The 27520-nt window shown below is 34.6% G+C and overlaps 1 protein-coding gene across 2 annotated transcripts in view; it reads right to left on the reverse strand.

Moving 5' to 3' along the window:
* Positions 1-27520, reverse strand: part of SLIT2 (slit guidance ligand 2) — a 370099-nt gene that overhangs the window by 103283 nt on the left and 239296 nt on the right. For both annotated transcript variants that reach the window (XM_050791112.1, XM_050791111.1), the window contains exons 8-11: positions 26569-26732; positions 23670-23808; positions 5289-5360; positions 4727-4798 (exon numbers count right to left, since the gene is read on the reverse strand). In XM_050791112.1, coding sequence (XP_050647069.1) covers positions 4727-4798; positions 5289-5360; positions 23670-23808; positions 26569-26732 — 447 coding nt within the window. The remainder of the gene's footprint in view (positions 1-4726; positions 4799-5288; positions 5361-23669; positions 23809-26568; positions 26733-27520) is intronic.

Raw genomic sequence — 27520 nt, forward strand, 5'->3', positions numbered from 1 at the left:
TCTTGTACCTGCTGCTATAAGGAAGGCCAAGAATGTTAAACACAGTTTAGCCCTTGTGAGTTTCAGCATGAGGACAGTAAGAGGCAGCAATAGCTGGTGACCAGTGTTTGAGCTCTCCTGCTCTTGTTGAAAGCCGGCAGAGGCCAGGCGCGGTGGCTCATGCCTGTAGTCCCAACACTTTGGGAGGCCAAGGCGGCCGGATCACCAGGTCAGGAGTTCGAGACCAGCCTGGCCAACACAGTGAAACCCTGTCTCTACTAAAAACACAAAAAATTAGCTGGGTGTGGTGGCAGGCGCCTGCAATCCCAGCTACTCGGGAGGCTGAAGCAGGAGAATGAGTTGAACCTGGGAGGCAGAGGTTGCAGTGAGCCGAGATCACGCCACTGCACTCCAGCCTGGGTGAGAGCGTGACCCTGTCTCAAAAAAGAAAGCTGGCAGAAGACAACTCCTACTGAAGAGAAAAAAAATGTCCAAAATAGCAACTTATAAGATGATTATCATGAAAAAAGTGTCATGGGCAGAGGCTTTATTATTCAAAAAAATGTCAGGGAAATTATACTTACAAAATTTTTTAAATGTATATATTTGAAAGTTGTAACTCGAAGTGATTTTTAGAAGAGTTCAGTAAAGATAAAGCAGAGGACAAAACAGAGGTGCTACCTTTTAATTTTCATTGAAAACCTGTAGTAAAATGCAAGATACTGGGCAGGAGAGTTAACAGCAGTTTAGGAAAAGGTTGCCGGAAATCTAAGTACAGCGTTCAAGTCTTCCACTGTAGACCTCTGTGGAATTTGGGAGCTAGTTCAAGAAATAAGGAAATTAGAGTAAATGAATTAAAATAGTTTACAAAGGGCTAATGAAGAAAATGGGAAAAGAGAAAAATCATACATTGAGGACCTTGGGCATAAAGAAAGATTCTCTGAAATAATTGAGATCCAGAAACATACAAATTGCTTTGTATCAAGAGATGAATTTGCCATGGCCATACCTATTATCTCTTGATGTTTACTCTATAACAAAGCTAGCAGGGAAGTAACTTTATCCTTATTTTAAAGATGGAAGAACTAATACCCAGGGAATTTACTAACTAGCTCAGCCTCTAACTATTAAGTACTAGAGCCAGGATTTGAACATAGCCACCTAGTGTCCTAAAGGTGATATGCTTAGCAGTATGCTACATTGATACTACACTTAAAACGTTTTGTTACTATAGAAGGAAGTTTCCAAGTAATAAACAGAAAACAATAAAAACTGTTTACAGACAATGCTAAAAACACTAGTATGCTGAATTCTTAAGACATTATTACTAAATATCATAAAAATCTTGTTGATGTCACATTGAAAGAAATTTTAAAATCCCTGAAGATAAAATGACATGATAAATGTTTGATTTCTGTTAATATATTGCATATTATACTATGTAACAATATATTAATATAACACTATTATTTTACATAATACATAATAAAAATAAATGATAATGTTAATTAAAAGTTACAGGATTTCTTAGTAGGAGAGGACATAAAAAAATTAGGTAAATCAAGTCCACTTGTCTCTAAGAGATGCAATTTTGGCGATTAAATAACTTGAAATTTTTATTTATTTATTTGAGATAGAGATTCACTTTGTCGCTCAGGCTGGAGTGCAGTGGTGCAATCTCGGCTCACTACAACCTCCGCCTCCTGGGTTCAAGCGATTCTTGTGCCTCAGCCTCCCGAGTAGCTGGGATTACAGGCGTGCACCACCACATTTGGCTAATTTTTATATTTTCAGTAGAGATGGGGTTTCACCATGTTGGCCAGGCTGGTTTTGAACTCCTCACTTCAACTGATCTGCCTGCCTAGGCCTCCCAAAGTGCTGGGATTACAGGCGTGAGCCACCACACCTGGCTGAAATTTTTATTTTTTAAGTAGAATGCAATAGAGGTGCTTGGCATCATATCGCCTTCAAATATTTTCATGTATTTAGCAAATGCAGTGATTAATCTGTCTATATTCTTGAGTACAGTTCTAGAAAGGCATGGTATTAAAATATCAGGTGTAAGCGAAACTTGTAAGCAAAATTTTTATTTAAATAGAGGTGTTGCCTTGTACTTGCATGGTTTTTGTAGTAAACTACATACTCCCGAGTACTCTGCTCCCTTCTGGAAAGTTTTAACTCCTGGTCAGTATCATGATCTCCAGCATAATAGATTTCTTTTCTGGAAATCTAGCTTTCACTGGCTTTCCTCCCCCACCCTAATTACAGTGTCCCAGACCTGTAGTTACAATTGCATTCTCTTCATTACTTCAGTTTCAAGCACCCACTACTCTCCAGTCGCAGTGATATTTTTTGCTAATTCTTGAAACATCTAGCATACTCCTGCTAAAGGTCCTTAGTATTTAACTGTTCCCTCTGTCTTGAATGCCTTTCCTCTATATATCTGCACTATCTACACAGTTCACTCTTCAGGTCTTTGTTGATCATCCTATTCAAGGTTTTAGCTTCCCCCCAACCACAGCATTCCTTATCCCTTGTTCTGTCTTTATTTTTATTCATAGCATTTTCATCCACAGATAGATGTAATACTATAAATATAGGTAAATTTTATGCATACTATACATTTGCCAGTTTATCATTGGTCTCCTCCATGAAGCAGGGACTTTTGTATTCTGGGCACTCTGCATCTCTAGACCCTCTACTAGGGCCTGGTACATAATCGGGCCCAATACATTTCTTTTGAACATATTAACTGTGGATCAATGAAGAAGAGAGGTATTGCAAATATGTGTAGTTATCTATTTTAAGGAGGGGAAAATAACTTAAACTTTGGAAAGTGAACTCAAACTGTGAACATGACGAGGAAAATAATATGTGTGGTGACACGTGGGGTTTCTCTAAAATAACTCAGCTATTTGATTCTCTTCCAGTTTATCTGTTTTACAGTATTATGCAGGTATTCCACTTTCGGCAAACAGTTTGTAATCTTCCACGTATTGCTACATTTTGAACTGGAAAAACCCCAGTGACTTAACTCCCTCACTTAACTGCAGTTTACTTTATCCTCAAGTAAAGATAAAGCTTTTCTACAGCCTTCTGAGACAACTGGGTGTGTGAGTGCTCTCACCACGAGGCTTTAGAGTTCAATGTAGCAATCATGTTATTTTACATGTGTTAGCAAATAGCAAAAAGAGTGACAACACACTATTTTATTGTTTATTAGATTACATAATTTATAATAATTACAGGAACCTGCTTATCAACAAACATAATGTAATTTATTGAGAGAAGTAACAAATTATAATAAGCTGTTCTATTTATAATTTACTTTTAAATATCTTTATATATTTTCTTTTAATTCTTACAACCACAGAAGTGTCAATTAACACTATTAAGGCAAGAGCTTACTATCAAACTCTGCAAGCAAGCTGATATAAATAAGAATTTCCCACTGATTTCTCTTCTTCTTGACATATAATGGTTATCTTTGAGGACCAAAGTTGTGGAGAATCAGGAACTGATATGCTGATTTGCCTTTTGTCCTTCTGTATGATGGGGAGGTTGTCAATGTTTATTCTGGATAGTATTACTGTTCAGAATGGTGCTAACAGTACTTTACGGACAATCTGACTGGGTGATCTGAGTTTTACATTGAACCTAGTTATTTTAGAACCTGACAGTATAGCCTGAGAGCAATACATGACTACACTCTATATTTTCTGCCAACAATTGTTCCTTTAATCCTGTGCTTCTTCTAGTCAAAACCCTCCAAGACAAAAAAAGCAAAAGTGAACCCAAGCGGATACTGCCACTTAAGCAACAGTTTTCCATTTTCCTTTTTAAAAATAAAATTGTAGTTTTTTTTTTTTTTTTTAACAGACTAACATAGCAATCTGAACACTCATGTGCCCAGATGAGCACTTCGATCTAGTTCTCCCCTTGGAAAGAGTGCCCGCAAGTTGTTCCACAAACTCCAGGGGTTTATCTGGGTCTCGCACATGTGTATCTTAGCATTCTCACTGGCTACCCCTGACCTCTGAAATCTGAAAGATTTCGGCAGGAATTGACATCAATAAGAACCTTTCTCTGAGTATCAGCTCTTAAAAAATAAAAATATGCCGGCTTCCACTTTCGAATTTTAAAATCTGATCTAAAGGTTACTTGGTGGACTTTTGAAGATTTTTTTACAAGTGTGAAGTAATATTAATAACAGCTTCTATATATTTAAACTTCTTTAATTTACATAGTTATCTTTCTGAAGGTTCTCTTGACATTAAAAAGCTGTCATATTTTAAAATCTTTGTTCTTTGAGAGATTAAAAGCTTATTCTTTTAGGATAGCATTAAGGTGATGAAAAAGAGTCGAGGTTTCCTCTCAGTGGTCATCTTCAAGTGTTCTCAGCAAGACTTTGCCTAGCATTTCAAAGGAGACTGATATTGTCCCTAGATACTAGCTATATGCTTTCCAAAATAAATATTTTCTTTTTCTTTTAGAAATAAAAAAATGGTCAAAAAGGGGATCTGACTCTTGCTCTCCTAACAGCAAAATGATCAAACTGGTGAATTTTAGTGACAGGTAGCAGTCCGCCATAAAAATAATGGGATCCAGTAATGATTAATAATAATTAACATTATTAATAATTCATTATTCACAATAAAAAAGAGTATTTTTAAACCCCAATTTAAAAAAGGTAGCCACTCTTTGCTATGGTTTTCTGTTTTCCTTCAGTGACCCAGTGAATACTTACAGTGAATTCAGAGAGCGTAGTCCTTGGAAAGCATCTGGTGCAAGTTCAGAGATCTGATTATTGCTCAGGTCGCTAAGATTAGAAATAGGGTTAGGTTACATTCAATCGAATGTCAGTGAGATTTAATGTGGAAATAGCTACGTATGGCTTTTAAATGTTGGTTTTGTACTCATCAATACATGTACAAAATGTGCAACACTTAAAATCTGAAGGATCCGAAATTTAAAAAAGAAATCATGCTTTAAAAAATAACCATTGTCTATTTTCCCATATAAGATGCCATGTCTTATTTTTGACAAAAGAACACCTGAATATATTTGCAAAATATATTGACCATAAACATTCACATTTGTGTGAATCAATATGCTAAATTACAGAGACCTTTAAAATTACATAGTTTAGATATTAAGATTAAAATATTATTACAGAGCTAGTAATCAGACAGTCACATCACTTAATATTTAAGCTGTCAAACACTGATATACTCATACTTAGGTTTCTTTGCATGGTCTCATGACCTAATTTTTAAAATTACATATATTGTAGAATATTATTCACTCACATTCTTCTAAGCTTTTTATATGGTGAGAAAGCTCCAGGAGGGATGACTTTGATTGTATTCTGTTCCAAACGTCTGCAATGAAAAAAAATTCAACTTTTTAAATGGAGACGTGAACCTTCAGACATGTTTAATTCAAGCTCAGGACTGATGTCAAGAAGTAAAACTGATGTTCTTCATGACTGATATATTTTTTTCCTGAAAAATAAGCACTAAATTTAATTTTTCTGTCCCTAAATGTGAAGCAAATTGGGATTAAAAACAAGGCAATTATAAAAATAATTAAAATATTCAGATTTTTAAGTACTACATATCCATCAATATTTAAGTCTGGACTTTGTACAAAAGAAATAATACCTTTAAGAAACTAACTTAGGAGTACATTTTAACTACCTTAACATAAATTAGAGAAATAGGTAGAAATACTGAATAAATCTATTACATATTTTAGATACAATCATAACTTTTCCACAAAGAAAATTACTGTTGAATATTAAATTTTATAAAACTGTTATTTCCTCTACAGAAAGCGTATTATAGGTTAAAAAATAATTTTCTACTCACAAAATTAATTTTGAAGCTTCTTATGAGGCAAAATGTTAAATTATAAATCCATATATGCTACACATACTTTCAGTAAGACAGTCTAGGCTCTGTGGATTCATTTTGTGAATATTTCACATAAAAACCACTGCAGCGAAGTGCATTTGAGCACCATTGAAGTATTTTTATGGTATACTAAAATCACAGAGTTGAAAATAACTCTGATATCATCTACTCTATGGTCCTGCTAACAGAGAAAGACAAGATTTTACCCACCTAGTTATGAATCAACGCACAAATCAGTAGATTTCATGAAGTCTTTGGTACATATTTTAGTCTATCAAAAAAATGTTGCTTCTCAGCCTCCTTTCTCTCCAAAGAAACATCGTTATGATCATTTCCCATCCCCTTCGCCTCTGTTCTGCTCTGTGTCCCAGAGAGCTGACTCCAGTGAACCATATATCCCAGGCTCACTTGCCAACAGGCTGCTGTGAGATTTGCCAGTGACAGACACTGGTAGGGTGGTGAAGGGTTGGCGGAGAGGAGAAGCTGGGGTATGTCTTCCTTTCTCTGTCTCACAGGATGTCTACAGAAGTGGTCTCGTCTCCTTCCTAATTTTACTTTCTGCTGGTGCCACCTTCTAATTTTGTAAAATACCAGCTTCTTCTGTCTTTATAGCCCTGGGGTGGTAGCAGTTTTTTCCCTGTTATCTTCCTGCAATTGTTTAGTCCATTCTCTATATTAAATCCCTCTGTTTTTCAACAGAAAAATAGAGTTCATTTTCAACAGGAAAATAAAGCTCACCTAGCATGAGTTCCACTTTCCTGCCTGGATTTGAAAAAATATATGCATATATATATTATATAAATATATATACGTATATGTGTGTATATATTTAAATATGAATAAATATGAAAACATACCATGTATGTGTCATATACATTAATTCATTTTTATTGAATGTTGGTAATACTTTAACACATACACACACACACACGCACACACACACATACACACAACATTTAATGAAAATAAAATCAAAACAAACAAATTATCCCTAGGACATTAAATCAAATTGCCAAAATTTTGGTCTTTTCTGATTTTAAAGCCCTTCTCACAGTGCTACGGTTTTTCTTCAACAGTATCAGGGTTCATTCTCTGACCACTTTATTTCACCATTCAACGGGTTTCCTCAGTTTTCATTGCTCTTGAACTCACTGTAACATTTGATATTACTAACAATCTTTTTTCGTTTTGATGAGACACTCTAGACTATCTCCTTGGTGCTTACTGTACTTGGAAAATGTAAAAAATATGGTTAAAAACTAAATCCATAATGCACCACTCAGATCAGTGAGTTTTACTTTAGCGTTTTTTTGCTTGCATATTTATTTTATATAATTGAGGTATTACTGCATACAGAATTTTGAGCATATTTTATGTAACTGAGGTATTACTGCAAATAGAATTGCGTGTATTGTCTTTACATCCAACATCATATCACACATGTATTGCTGTATCATTAAACATTTTGGAAGACATTACTCTTAATGCCTTCATAATATTCCATTGTCGAAATGTATCCTATTTCCTCAATTCTTTCTTATTATTGGACATGTATGTTAGTGATACTTTTATACTAGTATTGATACCAATAATGCTTAGTTATTTTAAGACAGCGAAAACATGGCCTCCTTTTAAATCCTTTCCTTATTTTCTTAGGTATAATGAGTTGCGCCTTTTCCTATATACCCAAGGACACCATCTTAACTCCTCTGTTCTTATTTCACTGTATTCTATTCGTTTTCACATATCCCTGCCCACTGGGTTCTTGGCTCCTAATGGGCAGATTTGCTCCAGAAGACAGTAAATAAACTGTATGATGGAAATATGAGTTTGTCATCTGTATTATTTATCTAGGTCATAAGAAAGGGAGTTTTTTTTTCAAAAGCTCTAAATAGAGTAAAGGACATGTAAATCATTTGCCTGTTACTTTATTGATTAGAATGTTTTGATTGACAGTTAAGAGAAATTCTTTTTGGCCTTTATTCATTCTTATAGTAGAATTTTAAGCTTAAAATGTAATCAATAAATATACAGAGAAAACGAGCTACAGATGGAATAATACTGATTGGTTAGAAGACTTCATATCCTGGCCAATTAAATATTATTTCAATGTGTTAAAGATTTGCTCACAATAACATAGTGCTATGATGAGAAAAAAAAATAATTCTTAGTGACTAGCAGATTTCTTTTAATAGTAATGCAAAGCTAGTTCATACACTACTTTTCATAGATATGATTTCAGGTTCTTGAAAATAATCTAAAGAAACCAATAATCATTAATTAGTTCATTCACCCTATAAATATTTAATGTCTACTCTGTCCAAAATATTATGCTATATGACTGGAATTCAATGATAATCAAAAAGCAGAGATGTTCATACATTTGTGAAAGTTTTATTGATAAATAATCTTATTTTCCAGTTAGATTTCCAATATAAGTCTTTTTTTAATGCTATATTCAGCGTAGAGACTTCTGAAATGTCAATAACCTGAGCTCACAAATGTGGCCAAACTAATTCTATAATTTGATATAACTGAAGATATTCCTTGGAAATTTTAAAATTCAATTATTATTTTAAAGTCTCAAACTAGAATACTCATGATCACTAATTTTTCTAATGACACTCAAATATATGTTATGATAATTTCTGTAATTAATCTACAACTAATTTCACTGATTGAAGGTTAAAAAACCCCAAATTATACAATAAATAAGGCCTTTGTTTTTTGAAAATGCATACTCAAAAAGTTATAAAAGAAAGAGGAGTCATGATAAAATGGCATTATATTTTTATATGCAAAAATAATACTTTGGACACATTTGAGTGATGCTGCGTGAATCATCCGTTATTGCAATGTACCAAGGACTTGATCTTCACATTGCAAACTATTGCATTTACATGTACAACAGAAAATTGTACAATGACATGTACCATGGATTTGTTTATTTTATTCATATATCTATTTTCAATCTTGTTTAAAAAAAGTATTTGATACACAGTGTACGTTGTTATTTACACTGACTCAGCAGCGAACTGGTTTTTATTGCACAGTCTCAGCAGTTCATTAAGGCAAAACATAATTGCATCCTTCATTCAGAGGGACAGATTCTCAAGCAGGAAAATATCCTACCATGGACAGATGTCAAACAATAAATTGTAATATATTACAAAATGCCTGTTGTCTCTTCTTTAGTGGACAAACAATAAACTAATTTGTACTTATTGCAAATATTTGGGTCTTTAGAATAAAGAGTTTGTTCTTTTCATTGTAAGAACTTTAGAATATATTTGATAAACTAAAACCAACACACATCTCAAATGATGTCCTTTGTCTTACAAAAAGAAGAAAACATACTTAGATCATAAAAAATAAAGAAGTGAAATACTAAAGTTTTCAGGTTGAGGTAAAAAGAAAGGGCAAATAAAATTTACATTTTCTAGCATTGCTGTCCTGTAATCTGTGCTTTAATAGCATAGAAGCTGCTGAATTTTATAGAGTGCAAATTTGAATCCATTGTTCCACAAAGAACCTAATTAAAAACATTCCAGGATTACAAAAATAGATAGTATAATGGCTAAGATATATTTTCATGCCATGGATAAAATCCACCATAATTAAGAGATTTTCAAATGCCAGTCCTTCAGAGAAAATTCAGTATCATGAGTTTCAAAGTAAAAATAGATTTAGAAAGTGATTAGGGGAGGAAAGTACTGTAAATCACATACGACAAGAAAGACTTTTCCATGTAAGAGGAGCCAACACCTTTTTCTCCACATAATTTATGGAAATGATTGCATAACATCTTATCACTGTACGTGTTTGTGTGTTTACATACATACATACATGGAACCAAAGCAATGGCTGTTACTACTCTTTCAAATGTAGAAGGAAATTTTAGTTACATGCTCAATATATGAGAAGATGAAGACAGTTTTCTAACTACACCATTAAAAATAACTCAAAAGTCTGTTTATCCAATAAAAGACTTCTTCCCATTCTGTTTCCACTTCTACAATTTTTTCTCTTGTTCTCTAATTACTGCTACCTCATTATACATGTCTTCACGCCTTTAAAGTTCCTAAAGAATGAACTACAAACAATATATAACACTTTCTGGTGCCTATTTCAAAAATTATAGAAAACAAAAAATCATGAAATATCCCTCTGCTTTAATACACAAGACTCTTACAACATGTCAATTATGTGCAGCCATCTTTTAGTCCAATGAAGTCTGATTCTGCCCCTTGTGGACTGATGGGCTCTGTAACACATCAAATATACTAATGGTTATCGGTGAGCAGATCTTACATCAGTAGGGTATACAACATGCAGTGTGTATGACGGGGCAATTAAAAAATAGTTCTAAAGACAGTTATAAGACATTAAACAGTATTAGCACTTTAAATGACACTTTCAGCTCTCTAGCATTCAATCCTTAGACATTATTTTCAATGTTTTAAAATTGTGTTATTTTGACAAACTATATAAAATAACATCCACATGCCAAATCTTCAATAGCCCTCAAGAGATATGTCTACACTTTATAGACATACATAGAATTTTTCAAGGTGTGTCATTTAGCGATTAAAAATATGAGTTTTGCACTTATATAGACATGGGCTAAATCCTGGATCTGCAGCTGATTAGCTGTCTGGACCTTATAAAAGCTATTTTCTTTCTCTGTGTCTCAGTTTCTCTTCCTGAAAAATGGGGAGAATAGAACTTACCATGTTTTCTAAAAATTACATGAGATGTAGAAAAAATATATGGTGTTTTCTTTCTTATACAAAAATAGTGAAATAATAAAAATATGTATATATATGCAATCAAAAATATAATATGCAGCACAATATATTAAAGAATTAAAAGTTTACAGCATATACTATAGTTTCTCCTTACCCACAGGTGATACATTCCAAGACCCCCTGAATGTCTGAAACTGCAGATTGTACTGAACCCTATATACACTGTTTATTTTTCTATACACACATTCCTATGATCAAGTTTAATTAAAGAGATTAACAATAATCAATAATAAAATACAACAATTAATACAATACGCTATAATAAAAGTTATGTGAATGTGGTCGCTCTCTCTCAAAATACGTTAGTATTTTCAGACTGTGGTTGACCATGGGTAACCGAAACCATGGAGAGCAAAAGTGTGGAAGACAGGGGACTACTGTAACCTCACACTCCCCCCACACACCCACACCCCACCACACATATATTATATAACTATATAAATGTATATATAAATCTCACACATTATTTTATTTCTAGTGTGAAATAAATATATATGGTCCCGAATCATGCTCTTAAACAAATTAGCAGTACAATTTTGCAGATAACTCAGTAACTGTATATGAAACACATACACACATACATCATTCACATTGAAGCTGAAAAGATATAACTGGCTGCAATCTCTGTGATCAACAGGATTAAAATATAGCACTATCTGTAATTTGGGGACTGCCTTAGAAACACAAAAAAGTTTTTATAATACCCAGTAAAATATGTCTTTGGATTGATTGTGTCTGTAACATACAGCCCAGATGCTGATTATACATGGACATAAAACTGACAGTTCTTCGCATTTTCTCCATCTGCTTTTAACAGTAAATGGCAAAAGCAGCTGCCATAGAACAGCGCATAGTCTTAATGGGGTAAGGGGAGGGGAGGCAGAATGACTGTAGCTTCTGAATCTTAAATTGTCCGCTGTAGCCAATACATTCTCCTCATAGGTAAGATTGGCCCATCATTTGAAAAGGAGGAAGATGACATTCCTTTTCTTTGATGTTAAGGATTATCACGCCTATTACATATAATTGTAAAGTAAGTTCTTTCTATTTTTGGAATGTTACTTCCAGCTTTAGCAGTAAATCATATCATTAAAATCTTTCATATATTTCTACATAAAATGATCCAACATATTTTAGCCTATAGTATTATTTGTTTTGTAATTGCAGTCTCCAGAACTTTGCAAATTTAATAAACATCTTCAGCAGCTTAGTGAATATTGGCCTCTAGAGTGACATACTTTGCATACAGCTAGAAGTTTTGCCTCAGGATTGTGTCCATACTAATTGATTCTTGTCATTTTCTGTCTTGGGATTCCTTGTTCCTCAAAAGTATTCATTTTTAAATTTTATTTTACATTTTTGTGATGTCATTCTAAAATAGATTCCCCCAAGTGTAAATTCAATTGGTGTTTTTATAGGAGAGAAATGCCTCATTTTCCATTTGGTCTTTCAGCATTTAAAGCAAGACAAAAATATCTGTGTGTGCACCTTCTGAATGAGCGCTAAAATTTTCATGCATGTATTCACAAGGACACATATTCAAATACAAAGATACACTCAATAGATGCAACCAAATGGTGTAGACTCAGAGGAGAAAAATGGGCTTAGGCACATGGCCCAGAGATTTCAGGGGGAGAGAATATGTCACTATCATTATGTTTTCATATATATATTTCTAAATCAACCCAAGAAAGAAAAACACTTAGAGGTTCTGTTGTTTTATTTCTCATTAATAACAAAAAATTTTTAGACACTATGAGTTAGACACTGAGCTAACTCTCCTGCTTGCTAATCATTTTAGTTTTAAAAAATTACAAAAATCATCTTTCTGTACCACTTGTTTAACAGTATTATTCAACAAGCAGAGAGTAGCTCTCATTATTCTCCACCCCTGCACTGAGTTATTCTCTACATTATATATCATCTTTTTCCTAAAGTTTAAATAATGCTGATCACTAGTAAAATACGAACTATGTAGTTTTTCACCTGTCATTCCAGCTGATTAACCATCAGTCTATAACATAATTGCTAAAATGCCAATGACATTTCTACTAATTATGAGAATAAATAACATTGTGACTATGCCCCAGATGTCTTCATTCTTATGTCAGAGGCTACATGGGTCTTATTTTACATTTGAGGGGGCCTCCATTTTTTTCCCATAGAAGTTTTAGGGGAATCAACTGCATGAGCACTAGAGCCACCTCTTGGAATCACTATCTGCTGCTAGGCCTGCCATCATTATCCTTTATAGAGTCTGCTGTAACCTCATTCTCAGTGGGCTCCTTTCTTTCAAACCACCCTCCATTCCATGTTAGAGTGATTTTCCTATCAAAGAAATCTAATCATGCTACTACCTTGCTATACAATTTCCCTCGTATTCTATTGTCATCAGGACAGTCTCTTCTTCAAGATTTGGCTTCCACTTTACATTCTAACAACTGCAATTTTTAATTTTTCCAAAAACACACTACTCTATCATTTTTCTGGGACTTTGCACATGCAGCTTCTTAGGTCTAAAAGAGCCCTCAAGTTCTCTGCCTGCAAAACACATCCTAATTCCTGAAGATTATTTGATTCTCCAAGGCAGAACAAGGTAGCCCTCCCTCTTTGTTTTTTGTGCACATATATTTTACTACTTATCTCATGTTTAAAATTCTGTTCGTGTAAAGCTTCAATTCTCTGCACTGTAGACATTTTGAAGGTTGAGACTGTCCCCTTTCATCCATAATGCCTGATGCAGAGCAAGCACTCAGAAATGCTTGTTGAGTATGTAGTAGTATATTTTTAAAATGCTGCCTTTCTGCATGTGCTTCTTGTGTTGCAACAGTACTCATCAGATTCCTTGGACTTTTTAAGAGAAACCAGTTGGAGTCGCTGTCTGTCCTTACCATTTTAATCTCTGCACTTATTTTAATATTTCTTTTTCTCCAATTTATTTATAATGTTATATTCATTTTTACTTCTCAACTAATATTACAAAAGTTTGATTCCATCCTCTACATTTTTCTTTTGACAAAGGTATTATATAGTTTTCTGCTTAAGTTATCACACAATTTAACAAAACACATGTACAACATTTGTGTGTGTTTGGGTATATGTACGTATAACATGTGTGTTACCTAAATAACTTTTTGGGAAATTAGGTACAAGAAAGAAATAAGTTGCAAAAAATGAATACAAATGAAGAATTTTCTTATCATGAACACAAAATCTTCACGAAAATGGTTTCTCTGCACATAGTGAACATATGAAGCCTTCTGAAGATAATTTTTCTACTATTCTTTCAATAGTAGAATTCTTTCTCGTTAATTATTCTTTCAATGACAATTAGAGACTGCTCAAAATATGCATATACAATTAGGAATTTTACCAAAATAAAGATGAAAACACTCAAATGATTAATAGTGAACTCAATAATGGCCTGTGGAACTACTTGCATGGTTTCATCTATAAATGTATTTTACATAATTCATTTTACACTATTTTGCTCTGGAGCTATCAAAGTTGCTATAGGAGAACACTGAGTGTGGCTACTGGTAACTAAGAATTAACATGAGAATCTACTGGCTGTGGTGGGTCACACGTGTACTCCTAGCACTTTGAGAGGTTGAGGCAGATGAATGGCTTAAGCTCAGGAGTTCAAGACTAACCTGGGCAACAAGGTGAAACCCCGTCTCTATCGAAAAGACAAAAAATTAGCTGGGTGTGGTGGCATGCACCTGTAGTCCCAGCTACATGGGAGGCTGAGGTGGGAGGATTGTTTGAGCCCTGGAGGTGGAGGTTGCAGTGAGCCGAGATCACGCCACTGCACTCCAGCCTAGGTGACAGAGTGAGACCTCAACCCCCTCCCCCTAAAAAAAATTAACATGAGAAGCTTCTTCTGTGGAAACGCATTGAGAACACTGTTTTGTATGCTGAATAATGAGGTGCTCCGTGTCTGTAGGAAGGTAAAGTATTTTCTCTTTTTCTGGGCTCATCTGATGAAATCATAATATGAAAACTTGAGAAAATATAATCCAAAAACACAAGGGAATAAAAATAATAATGAATGATGTTTACATAAAAAATTCTTTTGCATACAATGACATTATGACTACTAAACTCACACAAAAAATAATCCAGAGAAGAATCACTGCATTTTGTTTTTCTAACCATATATATATTAGCACAGAATCAGAGATAAAATAATATTGACTTGTTTAATCCTAGGATTGTTTATTTAATGACATTTCTAGGCAAGTTATATTTAATAGAGGAAAAACTAGTACTTTCATAGTATATAGGAGATACAGTTGTAGTTTCTGCTATTGTGAGGATCTCAGAAGAAAATTTGAGAATGCAATTCTAATTGCCTACATCGGAGTGATAGCTTCCTATCTCAAACCAGGTTTTCATTTTAAAAATGAACAAAACTATTTACTACACTAAAAAAAAATTAAAAGAATTTTGCTAACCTTTAGGAGGTGTGTAGTTTCCTACATAGTGTTTCCATGGGAATTAAGTGAAATAAACAATTTAACATTTTTGAAAATTTTTTTATCATAAAGAAGGTTTTTATTATGCATGATATAAGATGCTTTTAAAAAGTACTATGTCATCTATATTTCTAACAGACATAAAATATTGAGAATGTTTTCATATTAGCTTGCCTGAAAAGCACAAAGTTATAAAAACATAAAATGTGAAGCGAAAGTAATACTGTAGGTTAGCTAATTTGTATGTGGATTTGAAGTAGCAATAATATCAGGAATGCGTAAAACTGCAAAATGCTAACAAGTGCTCCATGTGTTAAGAAGTGCTCTAATAAAATTAAGAACTAAAGTAGAATTGCTCAAATTTTAACTTTTACAACATTTTCTGAATTACGCCTATTTCCATTACATTTTATTTTCCTTAAGGTGAATATGTTTATGTTTTAAAATATTTTCTCAATGAAACAATGAAACCTCTTTCAAAGTGAAAACAATTGCACTTTGAAATTGCCAACCTACTTGTTATTTAACAAGGCAAACTCAGAATATTGACTATTTCTTTCATACCATGTTACATTTAAAAAATGATATCATTCGCCTTACTTATTTTATCAATATTGTCTGAATAGTAGTCAAGTTCACCTGTGTGTGCTGTAAAAAAAATTAGTCAAATTGTGTACTGTACTTTTTAACATTCAGCATAATTAAAATAAACTAATTGCATAGCATGATAAATTTTCTACTGGTTGAAATATTACTAAATACATGCTAACCAATTAAAAATTCATACTTGATTTCATAAGTACTTGTAATTATTTTAAATCAGCCAGTACATAATAGGCTAAAGGCAAGTTGGTCAGATCTAACTTGCATATCTTTACAAACAAAAAGTCAGATGACTTTGGGCCGGGTATGGTGTCGCCTGTAATCCCAGCACTTTGGGAGGCCAAGGTGGGCGGATCACATGATCAGGAGATCGAGACCATCCTGGCTAACACAGTGAAACCCCGTCTCTACTAAATATACAAAAAAATTAGCTGGGCGTGGTGGCGGGCCCCTGCAGTCCCAGCTATGTGGGAGGCTGAGGCAGGAGAATGGCGTGAACCCAGGAGGCAGAGCTTGCAGTGAGCCGAGATGGCACCACTGCACTCCAGCCTAGGCAAAAGAGCCATACTCTGTCTCAAGAAAAAAGAAACAAAAAAAAAAAAAGTAAGAAGACTTTGAAATATGTGGATTCAAAATTGAGTATTATTTAATAAATTAAGGATTCAAAATTTTGAGTGGGACAAATGCAGAAATAGCATGTAAAAAGGTTACGCATATATGGGAGGTAGTTATCTAAAGAGAAACGAACAGAAAAAGACACTTCTAAAATTACATTTGCAATATATGCCTACAACAAAGAACTAATATCCAGAATCTACAAGGGACTCTAACAACTCAACAAGGAAAAATAAACAATCCCATTAAAATGTGGACAAAGGACAAGAACAAGTATTTCTCAAAAAAAGACCTGTAAGCAGCCAACAAACATAAAAAAATGCTCAATATCACTAATTATTAGAGAAATAAGAGCAATTGTTAATAACAGCTATTCTGACATGTGTAAGACGACGGTGTGGATGCAGAGAAAAGGGAATGCTTATACACCGTTGGTAGGAATGTAAATTAGTTCAACATTCAACCTCTATGGAAAACAGTACAGAGATTTCTCAAAGAACTAAAAATAAAACTATTATTTGACTTATCAATCCCACTACTGAGTATCTACCCAAAGGAAAAGAAATCATTATATAAGACACCTTCACTCATATGTTTATTGTAGCACTATTCACAATAGCAAAGTCATGGAACTAACCTAAGTGTCCATCAACGGTTGATTGAATAAAGAAAATGTGGAACATATGTGACATGGAAGAAGATACAGCCACAAAAATGAATGAAACCATGTCCTCTCCAGCAACATGGATGGAGCTGGAGCCCCTGAAAAAGGCAGCGAAGAGTAAAGGCAGGAGGATGTAGAAGCAAACACGACAAACCAAATTGTTATAACTTATGCTCTTACTAAATATTCTCCATGATTTATGGAATTTCTATACAATGGTTTGAAAAGGCAATATGCCACAGGAAATCTATAACTAGATTGAAGAGAACTAAATATCAACTTCATAGCAATCTATCACATCGCATTCAAAACTGTACACCTCAAAAGGTGATCTAAGTAAGTAATTCTTAAGATTTGATGTGGTCAGAATCAATTTGCTATTAATGATTGTGTTGCCATAGACTAGATCATGTGCAGACTCACAGGAGGCATTGCATCTATTGAAGAATAAGGTTTTCAACTAGCAGAGTTCAAAGCAGCAAAGTGCTGGAATGACCCGTAGGCAGCAAACGGCTTTCCCTTTAACAACTAAGTTTACCTTGTGTTATACGTTCTACTTTTTTCCCTTCTGTATTTTTTTCATTAGTCCACATTGTTTTGTCACATTTTATGTTATTTTATTATTATTTTTTTTGAGACAGAGTCTTGCTCTGTCGCCCAGGCTGGAGTGCAGTGGCGTGATCTTGGCTCACTGCAAGCTTTGCCTCCTGGGTTCAGGTGATTCTCCTGCCTCTGCTTCGCAAGTAGCTGGGACTACAGGCACGCACTACCACGCCTGGCTAATTTTTTTATTTTTAGTAGAGATGGGGTTTCACCACGTTGGCCAGGATGGTGTTGATCTCCTGACTTCGTGATCTGCCCGCCTTAGCCTCTCAAAGTGCTGAGATTACAGGCGTGATCCACCGCGCCCAGTCTTTTTTTTCTTTTTACTTTTTACTATGAAGAGTGGGGGCCTGGAAGCTCTCCAGATTGTGTGTCCAAGATCTTCTTCCCGGGCTCCCAACACTGTCTTCCCCACCCACGGTATGCTAAGTATTGGGGCAGAAATGGTGAGGAAAAGACATGGTCTGCTCTTACCCAGTTTGCAGTGTAATAGTAGAGTTTTACATTATTCAAATAACAAGTTAAACCGTGATAAGTGCTGTGCGGAGAAGATTCAGGGAAATAAGAGAACATTTAACAGAGAATAGGAAAGATGACATTGTAATAGTTACAGATATAAAGTAATATAAAACAGCTCTCAGTTTTGCAAACAATCCTGTATCTTAATGCCTTGTCTTTCTCTCTGTTCATTCTACGTTCTCTTCATAGGTAAGTTTCTTAAAATTTCTCTTGTCCTTTTTATCGGAGTATCAGTCATTCTCTCTTCATGATTTTGAAAATTTCTCCTTTTATGATATTCCAACAAGACCCAGCTATGCCTACCTCTTTTATAGCTTGATCGAGGAGGGACCATGGGCTTGAGAGTTGAGCAGATGTATGATTGAAGCCATTTTAGCCACTTCACAATTGATGGTGTTTTACAAAATTTCTAAGTGTTTTGAGCCTCTGTTTTTTTTTTTTTTTTTTTTGTTAAACAACAAAGTTCTCAGTCTTTGAAAGATTTGAGTTAAATGTCTACAGGCTTCATTAGAGAGGGAATATGACTGTAGAGAAAGATGTCTAACACATCTGTAAGATGATTAAATTAATATAGCTCCATAATAGGGTACCTATTAAATGCTGAGTTGGTCAGCTGAGAATAGAAAAAAAAATCTCAGAAATATTTAAAGCATGGAAATCCAAGTAAGTACGCAGAACAGGGAAATTTAATGAATTTTTAGTATTCTAGACCCATTTTAGCCCATGCTATTAAAAATTCTATTCATTTACTTTTTCTTTTGCTGATTTTATGCTTAAAAAGTACCAGTTTGTCTACAGGGAAATAATAGGCTGTTCCTCTGGTTGTATTTATTAAACTTGGTTAACACAGCTTCATCTTTTCAGAGACAAATCTGTTCCAAATGTTTAATTTTTAAATTATTCATTTACCCAATAAATACTTGTCAAGTGCCCACTGTGTGCCAAGGTACTAGATTTTTCACTGGGTATTCAGTAGTGATAAGAACAGAACTGGTTCCTGCCTTCATAGAACGTTTACTTTAGTAGAAGAGATAGATATTTTAAAATAAACACACAATAGTATATAATTACAAAACATGATAATTAGGGACAGTCAAAAGCAGATTCTAACCTATAAGCAAGAAGGGATCGCCTGCATTGTGGTAAAATGATGAGTATAATGAGGCCTGTTGGAGAAAACCACCAGCCTTTATCTGACCTATGTTTCTGCATTAGTTTTACCATTTTATTTAATTTCATAAATATCCCCATCACAGGTCAATGAGAAGATCAAATGTGCATAAGCCAACATTGCGATCCAACTGCAATCTGACATTGCAGGTATTCAATAAATGTCAGTCTCTTTCTATATTCCTTCTCCAAATTATTCCAATTCTGATTTTAAAGGAATATTTTCCTTCTATTGCTTAACAAATGATTGTGTTAGCAAATAGCAGAAGTATGAATTTGTAGTTGGAAACAGAAAGCAGAAAAAATGAGTCATTATTTTCTACTTAGATTTATAGGCAGTTGATCACTCATATATGGCACATACATACTTTTTTTTGTTAGAATTATATTATGAGACAGTTGTAAGAATAACGACATATCACACAGTAGGTAATCAAGTCAAAATTATTGAATGAAATATCTCATAACTTGCAATAAAGAAACTCTACTGACAATTTATGGTAAAATTCAGATATTAAAACATATTTGAATAAAATGGGGAGAGTTTATAATTTTCAGTTCATCACAGAATAAAAACCTGCCATCTGTAAAGATATTTCCACATTTAATAATCTTAATGATGTTCTTTGTTCTTATAAAAAATGGAAGAGTAATAAAAGAAATAAATTACTAAGCTAGTAAGTTATGCCACTATAATGAATGAAAATGGAATTATCTTGTTGAGTTGAGGATCAATATTATTTATTACCGGATGCTCTACTGATAAAGCTGATAATGTAATAATCATGGAAGTAAAATTCACCGGCAGTTTCACATGTTTTCATCTCTCCTCATAAATTTAATTTATTGTAGCTTTACCTGATATACCACCTTCTCAATATAGGCAAAGTCCATGGGACATATTTTTTACTACAACTTTAATGCAACTAAATCCCACCATTATACAAAATCTATAGAGCATACAAAGTAGAAAGAAGAAAATCACTATGATAAGAAATAAAATAGACTACCTGAGAAAACCATTTTAAGTGTTTCATATTGCTATATGAATATGTTATGTCTCCATCTTACTCTTCTCCTTTTAGCAACCTATAACAGCTTTCTGTTCCTCTTCCCTATGATCTGGATTTGACCAATTCGCTCCTGTGTCCAGGTTGATCTTGCTCCCACATATATCTTATACAACTCTCACACTCTCGTTTCTCTCTAAACTCATTCTTTCTTTCTGACTTTCTAATGATGACAGGTTTCTGCATCTTAGAATTAATTCAAGTTTGTCCATTACAGAGCAACAATTGTCTTTTTCAAAAAATCCTTTCTCAGCCAAACTCTTCAAACTGCAGCTTATATACTCTCTCGAATATTAATCAATACTTCTTAACACTCTGAAAGGTGGCTTATTGACCTACCATTCTATCAAAATGGAATCTTCTAAGAGCAATATGCAGGTCAAATTCCAAGACCTTCTCTCAGACCCCAGCTTGGTTAACTGGCAGCAGTATTTGCCTCTGGAGATCATTTTTCCTAGAAGTCTCTTCCCCCCTTACCTATTAGAGCCCTCTGCAGTTTTTATTTAGGTTCTTGAGCTTCTCCTCTCTTATTCTCCTTTTCATTAGCCAGTTGATGGTTTCAAATATTGACTGTTTTCTATTATGTTAATTACTCCAAAATTTTTGCCTTAGGTCCTTGTCTTGCTTGCTCCAAAATTCTTATAGTCTGTATTATTTTAGTACTTCAAAATGTGTCACTGGTCCTTAAGTATTTCACAAATTGAGTTCACTGTCATCTTCCTTTCCAGTTTTGGTCCTGCTTCTCACTTTCTTATATACAACAATATAACCACAACCTCCCCATCACTCATACTTGAAACTCTGGCAGAGTCTGGTTTATTTTTCTTCATTACTCCTTTATCTCATCAAATGCCAAATCCCATGAATTCTGCTCCTACATTTGCTATCATAGCTGTTTCCACATCACCATTCCTACTATTACTGACCAGCTCCTACTCTTCTGACATCTCCACCTGATCAAAGAAATAGCCTCTGAAGAGGCCTCCTGCCTTGCATTCTCTCCTTTTGTCAAATCACTGGCACACAGCCATCAGACCAATTATTCTAGAAAATTCAGATTAAAACTCCTATGTTCAAATGCATTCCAAATAAAATCCAAGATCCTTATATCCACATGACCATTCATGAACTGACTCCAATGCCTATTTACAATTTTTTTCCTGGTACTGTCTCACATATCAAATATCAGGCAAGCTGAATTCCTATTTGATCACATCTTGTACTTTCATTCCTACTGCCTAGCTTATCATATTGTATTAATTCTGAAAGCCTTGTCCTCATCTCTGTAGTTTCATTCACTACCTATCTTTCAAGGTCTAGCTCAGTGTTATTTCTACACAAAGACTTCTATGCTTGAGTTATCATTTATGGAATGATTACTATATGCTAAGCACACATAGCTCTATGTGTGTTAATTATTTCACATCAAACTGACAACCACCCTTAGTTTTAAATGGGATATAGAGTCTCAGAGGATAAGTAACTTGTCCATGGTCTCACAAATAGTAAATGATGGTAAACCTGGGGTTCCAACTAAAACTTTCTGACTCTGGCTAACCATTGTACCTTGCCCTCAACTTCATGCCCTTTGTAAGACCTTGCACTTGATGTGTTCATCTCTTATTATGTTTTTCACTGTGTACCTCATTTAATAGTTTTCAATTTGAATGTCACATTTGCTAATCACTTGATGGGCGATCTCTGGAAAATTCATGGTGCCTTTAGGTAGTAAATGGTTACTTAATAAATGTCTGTGCCTTCATAGATGACTATATAGTTCCCTTATGAGAAAATTTAGTATGTCATTCTGCTCTTAACTTTATCACATCTAATATCTTCTGACCAAGTGTCAAGGTCTTCAGTAATCTGTAGTTTTAAAATTAGATGGAGATGTATTTTTTAGGGCATTATTTTTCATGATGCCTCAACATTATCCTGTTACTCTAATTAGGTTCAACTACAATCTTTCAAACAATGCTCACTGCCACCTCTGTTCTTTGCTGCCAATGTTTCTTTTTCAGGAATGTCTTCTATCTCTTCCCAAGTTATAACTTATTCTTCTTTCAAGGTTCAGCCCAAAAATACTTACAGATGTCTTCTAGAGGTAAAGTAATGTTCTATCAATTAAAATTTTGATGAGAATGATATTATTATGTGTATAGGTTATTCAGTGTCAAATCTCCCCAGAATCTAGAATTCCTGCAGAGGTTCATGTCTTATACTGCAAAGCTCTAAGAACACTATTAAACACATGGTAGATACTTTAAACTAATGGCAGTGGGTCCTGTGAACTAAGATTATTCTCATATAAGGTACATTAGAGAAGTTACTTTATTATCATAATAAATTGGTTAAAATGAGCACTTTAAAAACAACTTTTTCACATACTATGTGGGTCTATTCTAAGAAGCTGTTCCTATCATTTCAACCAAAAAAATCCAAGACAATTTATTCAGTTACAATTTAGAATTGGCCTATAAAATAATAATATAATGGGCTGGGTGGTTAAGAGGGATTTTCTTAGTGAATATTGAGGTAATGATTTTCCCTAGTGCTTACTTTTTAAGATCGCAAAAGCATTCCAATTTACATCTTATTGTGATCTTGTTTGATCCACATGACTTATATTTGGTGAGGACATAGAAATGCATTCACCAACTGCATATAAAATATGTGTGCAATACTTCGTCATAGGAATTTAACTTTTAATGGAGGTACACACTGCTTCAAATAGGCTAAAACATGCACTATATAAAAAATCTTTACATTTGACTTTGTAATATTATCCTTTCTACACTTTGCATTGAACTATCAATTCAAACAAAACAGTGAAACTGCCTTTTAAAACATGAGCTCTCAAGGAGGCAGAGCATCACCTACTGTTCCTGTGGTTTACTAACCCCAGCTTGGTCCCTTTTTATACTCCTACTGCTCCAAACTGAGAAACAGACAACCACAGATATACAGGCCCAAAGGGTGGAACCAGGTATAAATAATCCTGTTTGTCTTGTTTTTCCTAAAAATGTATTCCTTTTAGTTCTATCAGTGGAAGAAAAAACATCATAGCCACTTTATCATGGTATGTTTTTAAACAATCAGAGTAAGAATCAATACACTTCTGAAGGGAACATTTGTCTAAGCCAATTGATCAGATGTGCCTTTGATAAACCCAGAATTTCCCAAAGAAAATCAAAGTTTGGTTCACTGGGAAGGTGGAGAGATAAGAAAGAATTTCAGGCACATACATTTCTGTGATGGTCTCTGGAAGATTTGTGGGGATCTCAGTGAGACCTTTCCCACGACAGTCTACGATATTGTTGCTACAGGTACAGGCGGCAGGGCAGTGCAAAACGCTACAAGAAGGAGCCATAAATGACTGGTGACCTAAAAAAGAAATAAACAGAAATTATATTTTTCCTCCTGAATATCATAATTGTGAAACATACAAACTTAGCTCAAGTAACAAAGCATTTCACATAAATAAATCTCTTTAAATACATGATCATAAGATGGTCCTATATTTCTAAAATATATTTTAGGAGGCATGCATTTATATATTCAGATCAATAAAGCAAATGAGAGGAAGTAAATGAGATTCTAAAAACTGATCATAATACTGCTAATTTTTAAAACTATTGTGAGAAAAGCTAAATTCAGTTTCAAGTCAGAATTACATTCAAAACTATTCTAATTTCCAAAACCCCAGCAACTTCAGACTAATTTATATTCATTCCTAATAAGCTTAAATAGAGCTTGATCTTTATCAAATTCATGTGGCTTTATGTACTTTGTAGTTTCTTTTAAAAATAAAACAAAACAGTAATACTTCCATCAGAAGATAACTGTTGCTCAAATTAAATAATCATATGCCAATAAATGTGGAGAAAAATTAGATAATCCAGAATGTGATGTCTTGATAGGTTCAAAATTATCAATTTCTCTGAAATTATAATAATAATTTGTATAAAGTAATTTTATTGTTAATAAAAAATGATTCTCTTGGGGGCTTCGAGTAATTTAAAATTTTAGTATAAGTAGCTCCCTTTCTGTATGTACTTTTATCACTCAATATTTGGAACAATTTTTAAATGAGACATTAATGTTGAAAGGTGAGCAACAGAGTATCAGCACAGTTGTACTAAATAAGCATCTGGAAATGCATGGTTTCTGGAAGACAGTGGGGACAGCCCTTTCCAACCTGCCGGGAAAGGGCCCTAGTGGTGGTGATGTGCCAGGAAGAGGCTGCAAGCCAGCTGCTAATCCTATCCCTCTAAACAAGCTCTCAAACTACAAAAATATCCTCAGTCTAAAAAAGAAATGTGAACTTGCCTTCTTCCTCATCTAGAAAACAGAAAGGAAAAAGTGAAGAGAGAAAAAAGTGGTTAGTAACGAACTGTTAGTCATTTCATTATTTAATTTTTTTAAAAAGCAATCAGACATATTGAGAACATTCCATGATCGTACACAAAAATTTTGCTTAGGTTATAAAACATGTGAAAAAATACATACAGGGTCTAAAATATAACCATTTAAAAGCATCAAGTACTAGTCATGTCTCCCTACCCCGCCTTTAAAAATCTGTGAACTACTTTTGATGCATTATATGTTTCTTAAAATTTTGTTTTGTTGTATTTTGAACAGATACTTCTGAAGCTGAAGCAGAACCAACCCTATCTATATATAAATAAGATACTATGTACCACTATGTGTGTGTGTGCGCACGCACGTGTGTGTATGTAATCAAACCACCTCCGTTGAGATCCTTGGACTCAACTATATAAACTTCGGCAAGGTTATTCTTTTTCACAGCATTTGAATCTCCAAATATAGAGATATTACATTTCTCATACAGTTGTTATGAGGGAGGTGAAGTGAGGTAAATATATGTGAAATACTTAGGTTGGTGCTTAAGCATATTAAAAAACTCAGTAATCAATTAGCTATTGATTGATATTAGACACAGCCTATGTCTTACCTATTTATTTATTTTATTTATTTTTTGAGGCGGAGTCTCGCTCTGTCGCCCAGGCTGGAGTGCAGTGCTGTGACCTCGGCTCACTGCAAGCTCCGCCTCCCGGGTTCACGCCATTCTCCTGCCTCAGCCTCCCGAGTAGCTGGGACTACAGGTGCCCGCCACCATGCCCGGCTAATTTTTTGTACTTTTAGTAGAGACCGGGTTTCACTGTGTTAGCCAGGATGGTCTCGATCTCCTGAACTCATGATCCGCCCGCCTCGGCCTCCCAAAGTGCTGGGATTACAGGTGTGAGCCACCATGCCGGGCCTATATATATATATATATATATATATATTTTTTTTTTTTTTTTTTTTTTTGAGATGGAGTTTCTCTGTTATCACCCATGCTGGAGTGCACTGGTGTGATCTCAGCTAACCACAATCTCCACCTCCCAGATTCAAGTGATTCTCCTGTATCTGGGAGATACAGCCTTCCAAGTATCTGGGATTACAGGCATGCACCAGCATGCCCAGCTAATTTTTATAATTTTAGTAAGAACGGGGTTTTGCCATGTTGGCCAGGCTGGCTTGGAACTCCTGACCTCTGGTGATCCGCCCGCCTCTGCCTCCCAAAATGCTGGGATTACACGCGTGGGCCATGGTGCCTGATCCTATGTCTTATTTTTGATTTCAGATTGTTTTTATTAAAGCTGGTCATTTAATATTTGTTTTAAGTAAAACTGAACCATTAGTATACATGTATGCATGGAAAGTATTTTGTTACTTTGCAACTATGGCTGAATTGCTCTTTGAATTTCTTAGCAGGGATCTAGGATTAGCTAATCATTTTTGTTTTCAATTGTTAACATAAAAGTAGCTATAAATCATTATGTAATGGGAAAATAAAAAATCACAAGTAGAGCCATCATTTAGCGATTTTCCATATTTCCCCTGGAGTGGAAACTGAAAAGTGTTTTAGCATAATCTAGATACAAGTAACCAGTACTTGCCAACCGATATAGTAAGGTCTCAGAACATATTTTCACTGGAAAAGAGGATCTCCGTAGAGTGATTAGTGCACAATTGCACATTCGTGAACAACACTGAAACCTTTGAGGCATGCAGCCCTCACATTCTGTTATGTAACGGGATACAATAAACACAATAACATCATTCTTCTTTCTCCCTTACCACTGCAGACAAATTCTCGTTTTTGAACCTCAGCTACATTATGACCTCTCAGGTGGGAGGGGCCCATACACTGAGTGTACAGACCAACCCGGGGCCTTTGGCGAAGCCAGTCGGAGAGCCAGGCCAGGTGGCAGTCACAATACAGGTTGTTTGAATGGAGTCGACTAAATGAGAAAAAAAAGAAGTGTAAAGCAAGAAAACAGAAAGTTGTCATTTCATTAATAATATATACCTTTATTTCTTAACATAGAAGTAAAGCTAAGCAGATTCCAATATAATTATTTTTCCTAAAAATTAAACTAATGTACAATCACAGAATCAAGTCTCTCTTCATTTAGTCTGAACTGAGCAATTTATAGAAACTTGAATATGTCCATAAAATTATGTTTTAAATGAACATATTTCACTTATGTTCATTTAAAAGAGGAAAGAGAAAAAAATAAGTCCAATGCAAATTGCTCCACAGTTCCAACATCCCGAGAGCCAATAGGGATGGGGTGGGAGAGTGGGGAGACGGGGCGAGGGGCAAGTTAGTAAAAGTTGTGGCTCCCAGTTTGAAATATCAATAAGTCCTGCCATTATGAGTCTCTATAGAAACCACTTGTAAAACCTTTTCAGCAGGTCACTTGCATTTTTTGCTGAACAAGACAGAATAATAATTCAATATAAAACACTTTTTTCACATCCTTATTCTGATTTCCTTCTTTTGTTGTTTAATCACAGAAAAGGGATTAGCTCCTTTGGCTCCTGGAGACCTATCCTCAAAGAGCAGCGACTGAAATTAAAAGGCACAAATGGCTGGGAGTGAAGGAATTAAGTGAGTGGCTCTGTGTTGGCAGGATCCACACAAGATCATGGATTGCTTCCAAGTGGCAAATTGCACTTCTCCATTAATAAAATATCAGACAAATGTATCCACTAAATTAGGTAAATGACTTCAAACTGGCTTTTC

The sequence above is a fragment of the Macaca thibetana genome, chromosome 5 (genome assembly GCF_024542745.1).
Source record: "Macaca thibetana thibetana isolate TM-01 chromosome 5, ASM2454274v1, whole genome shotgun sequence".
Classification (NCBI taxonomy): Eukaryota; Metazoa; Chordata; class Mammalia; order Primates; family Cercopithecidae; genus Macaca; species Macaca thibetana.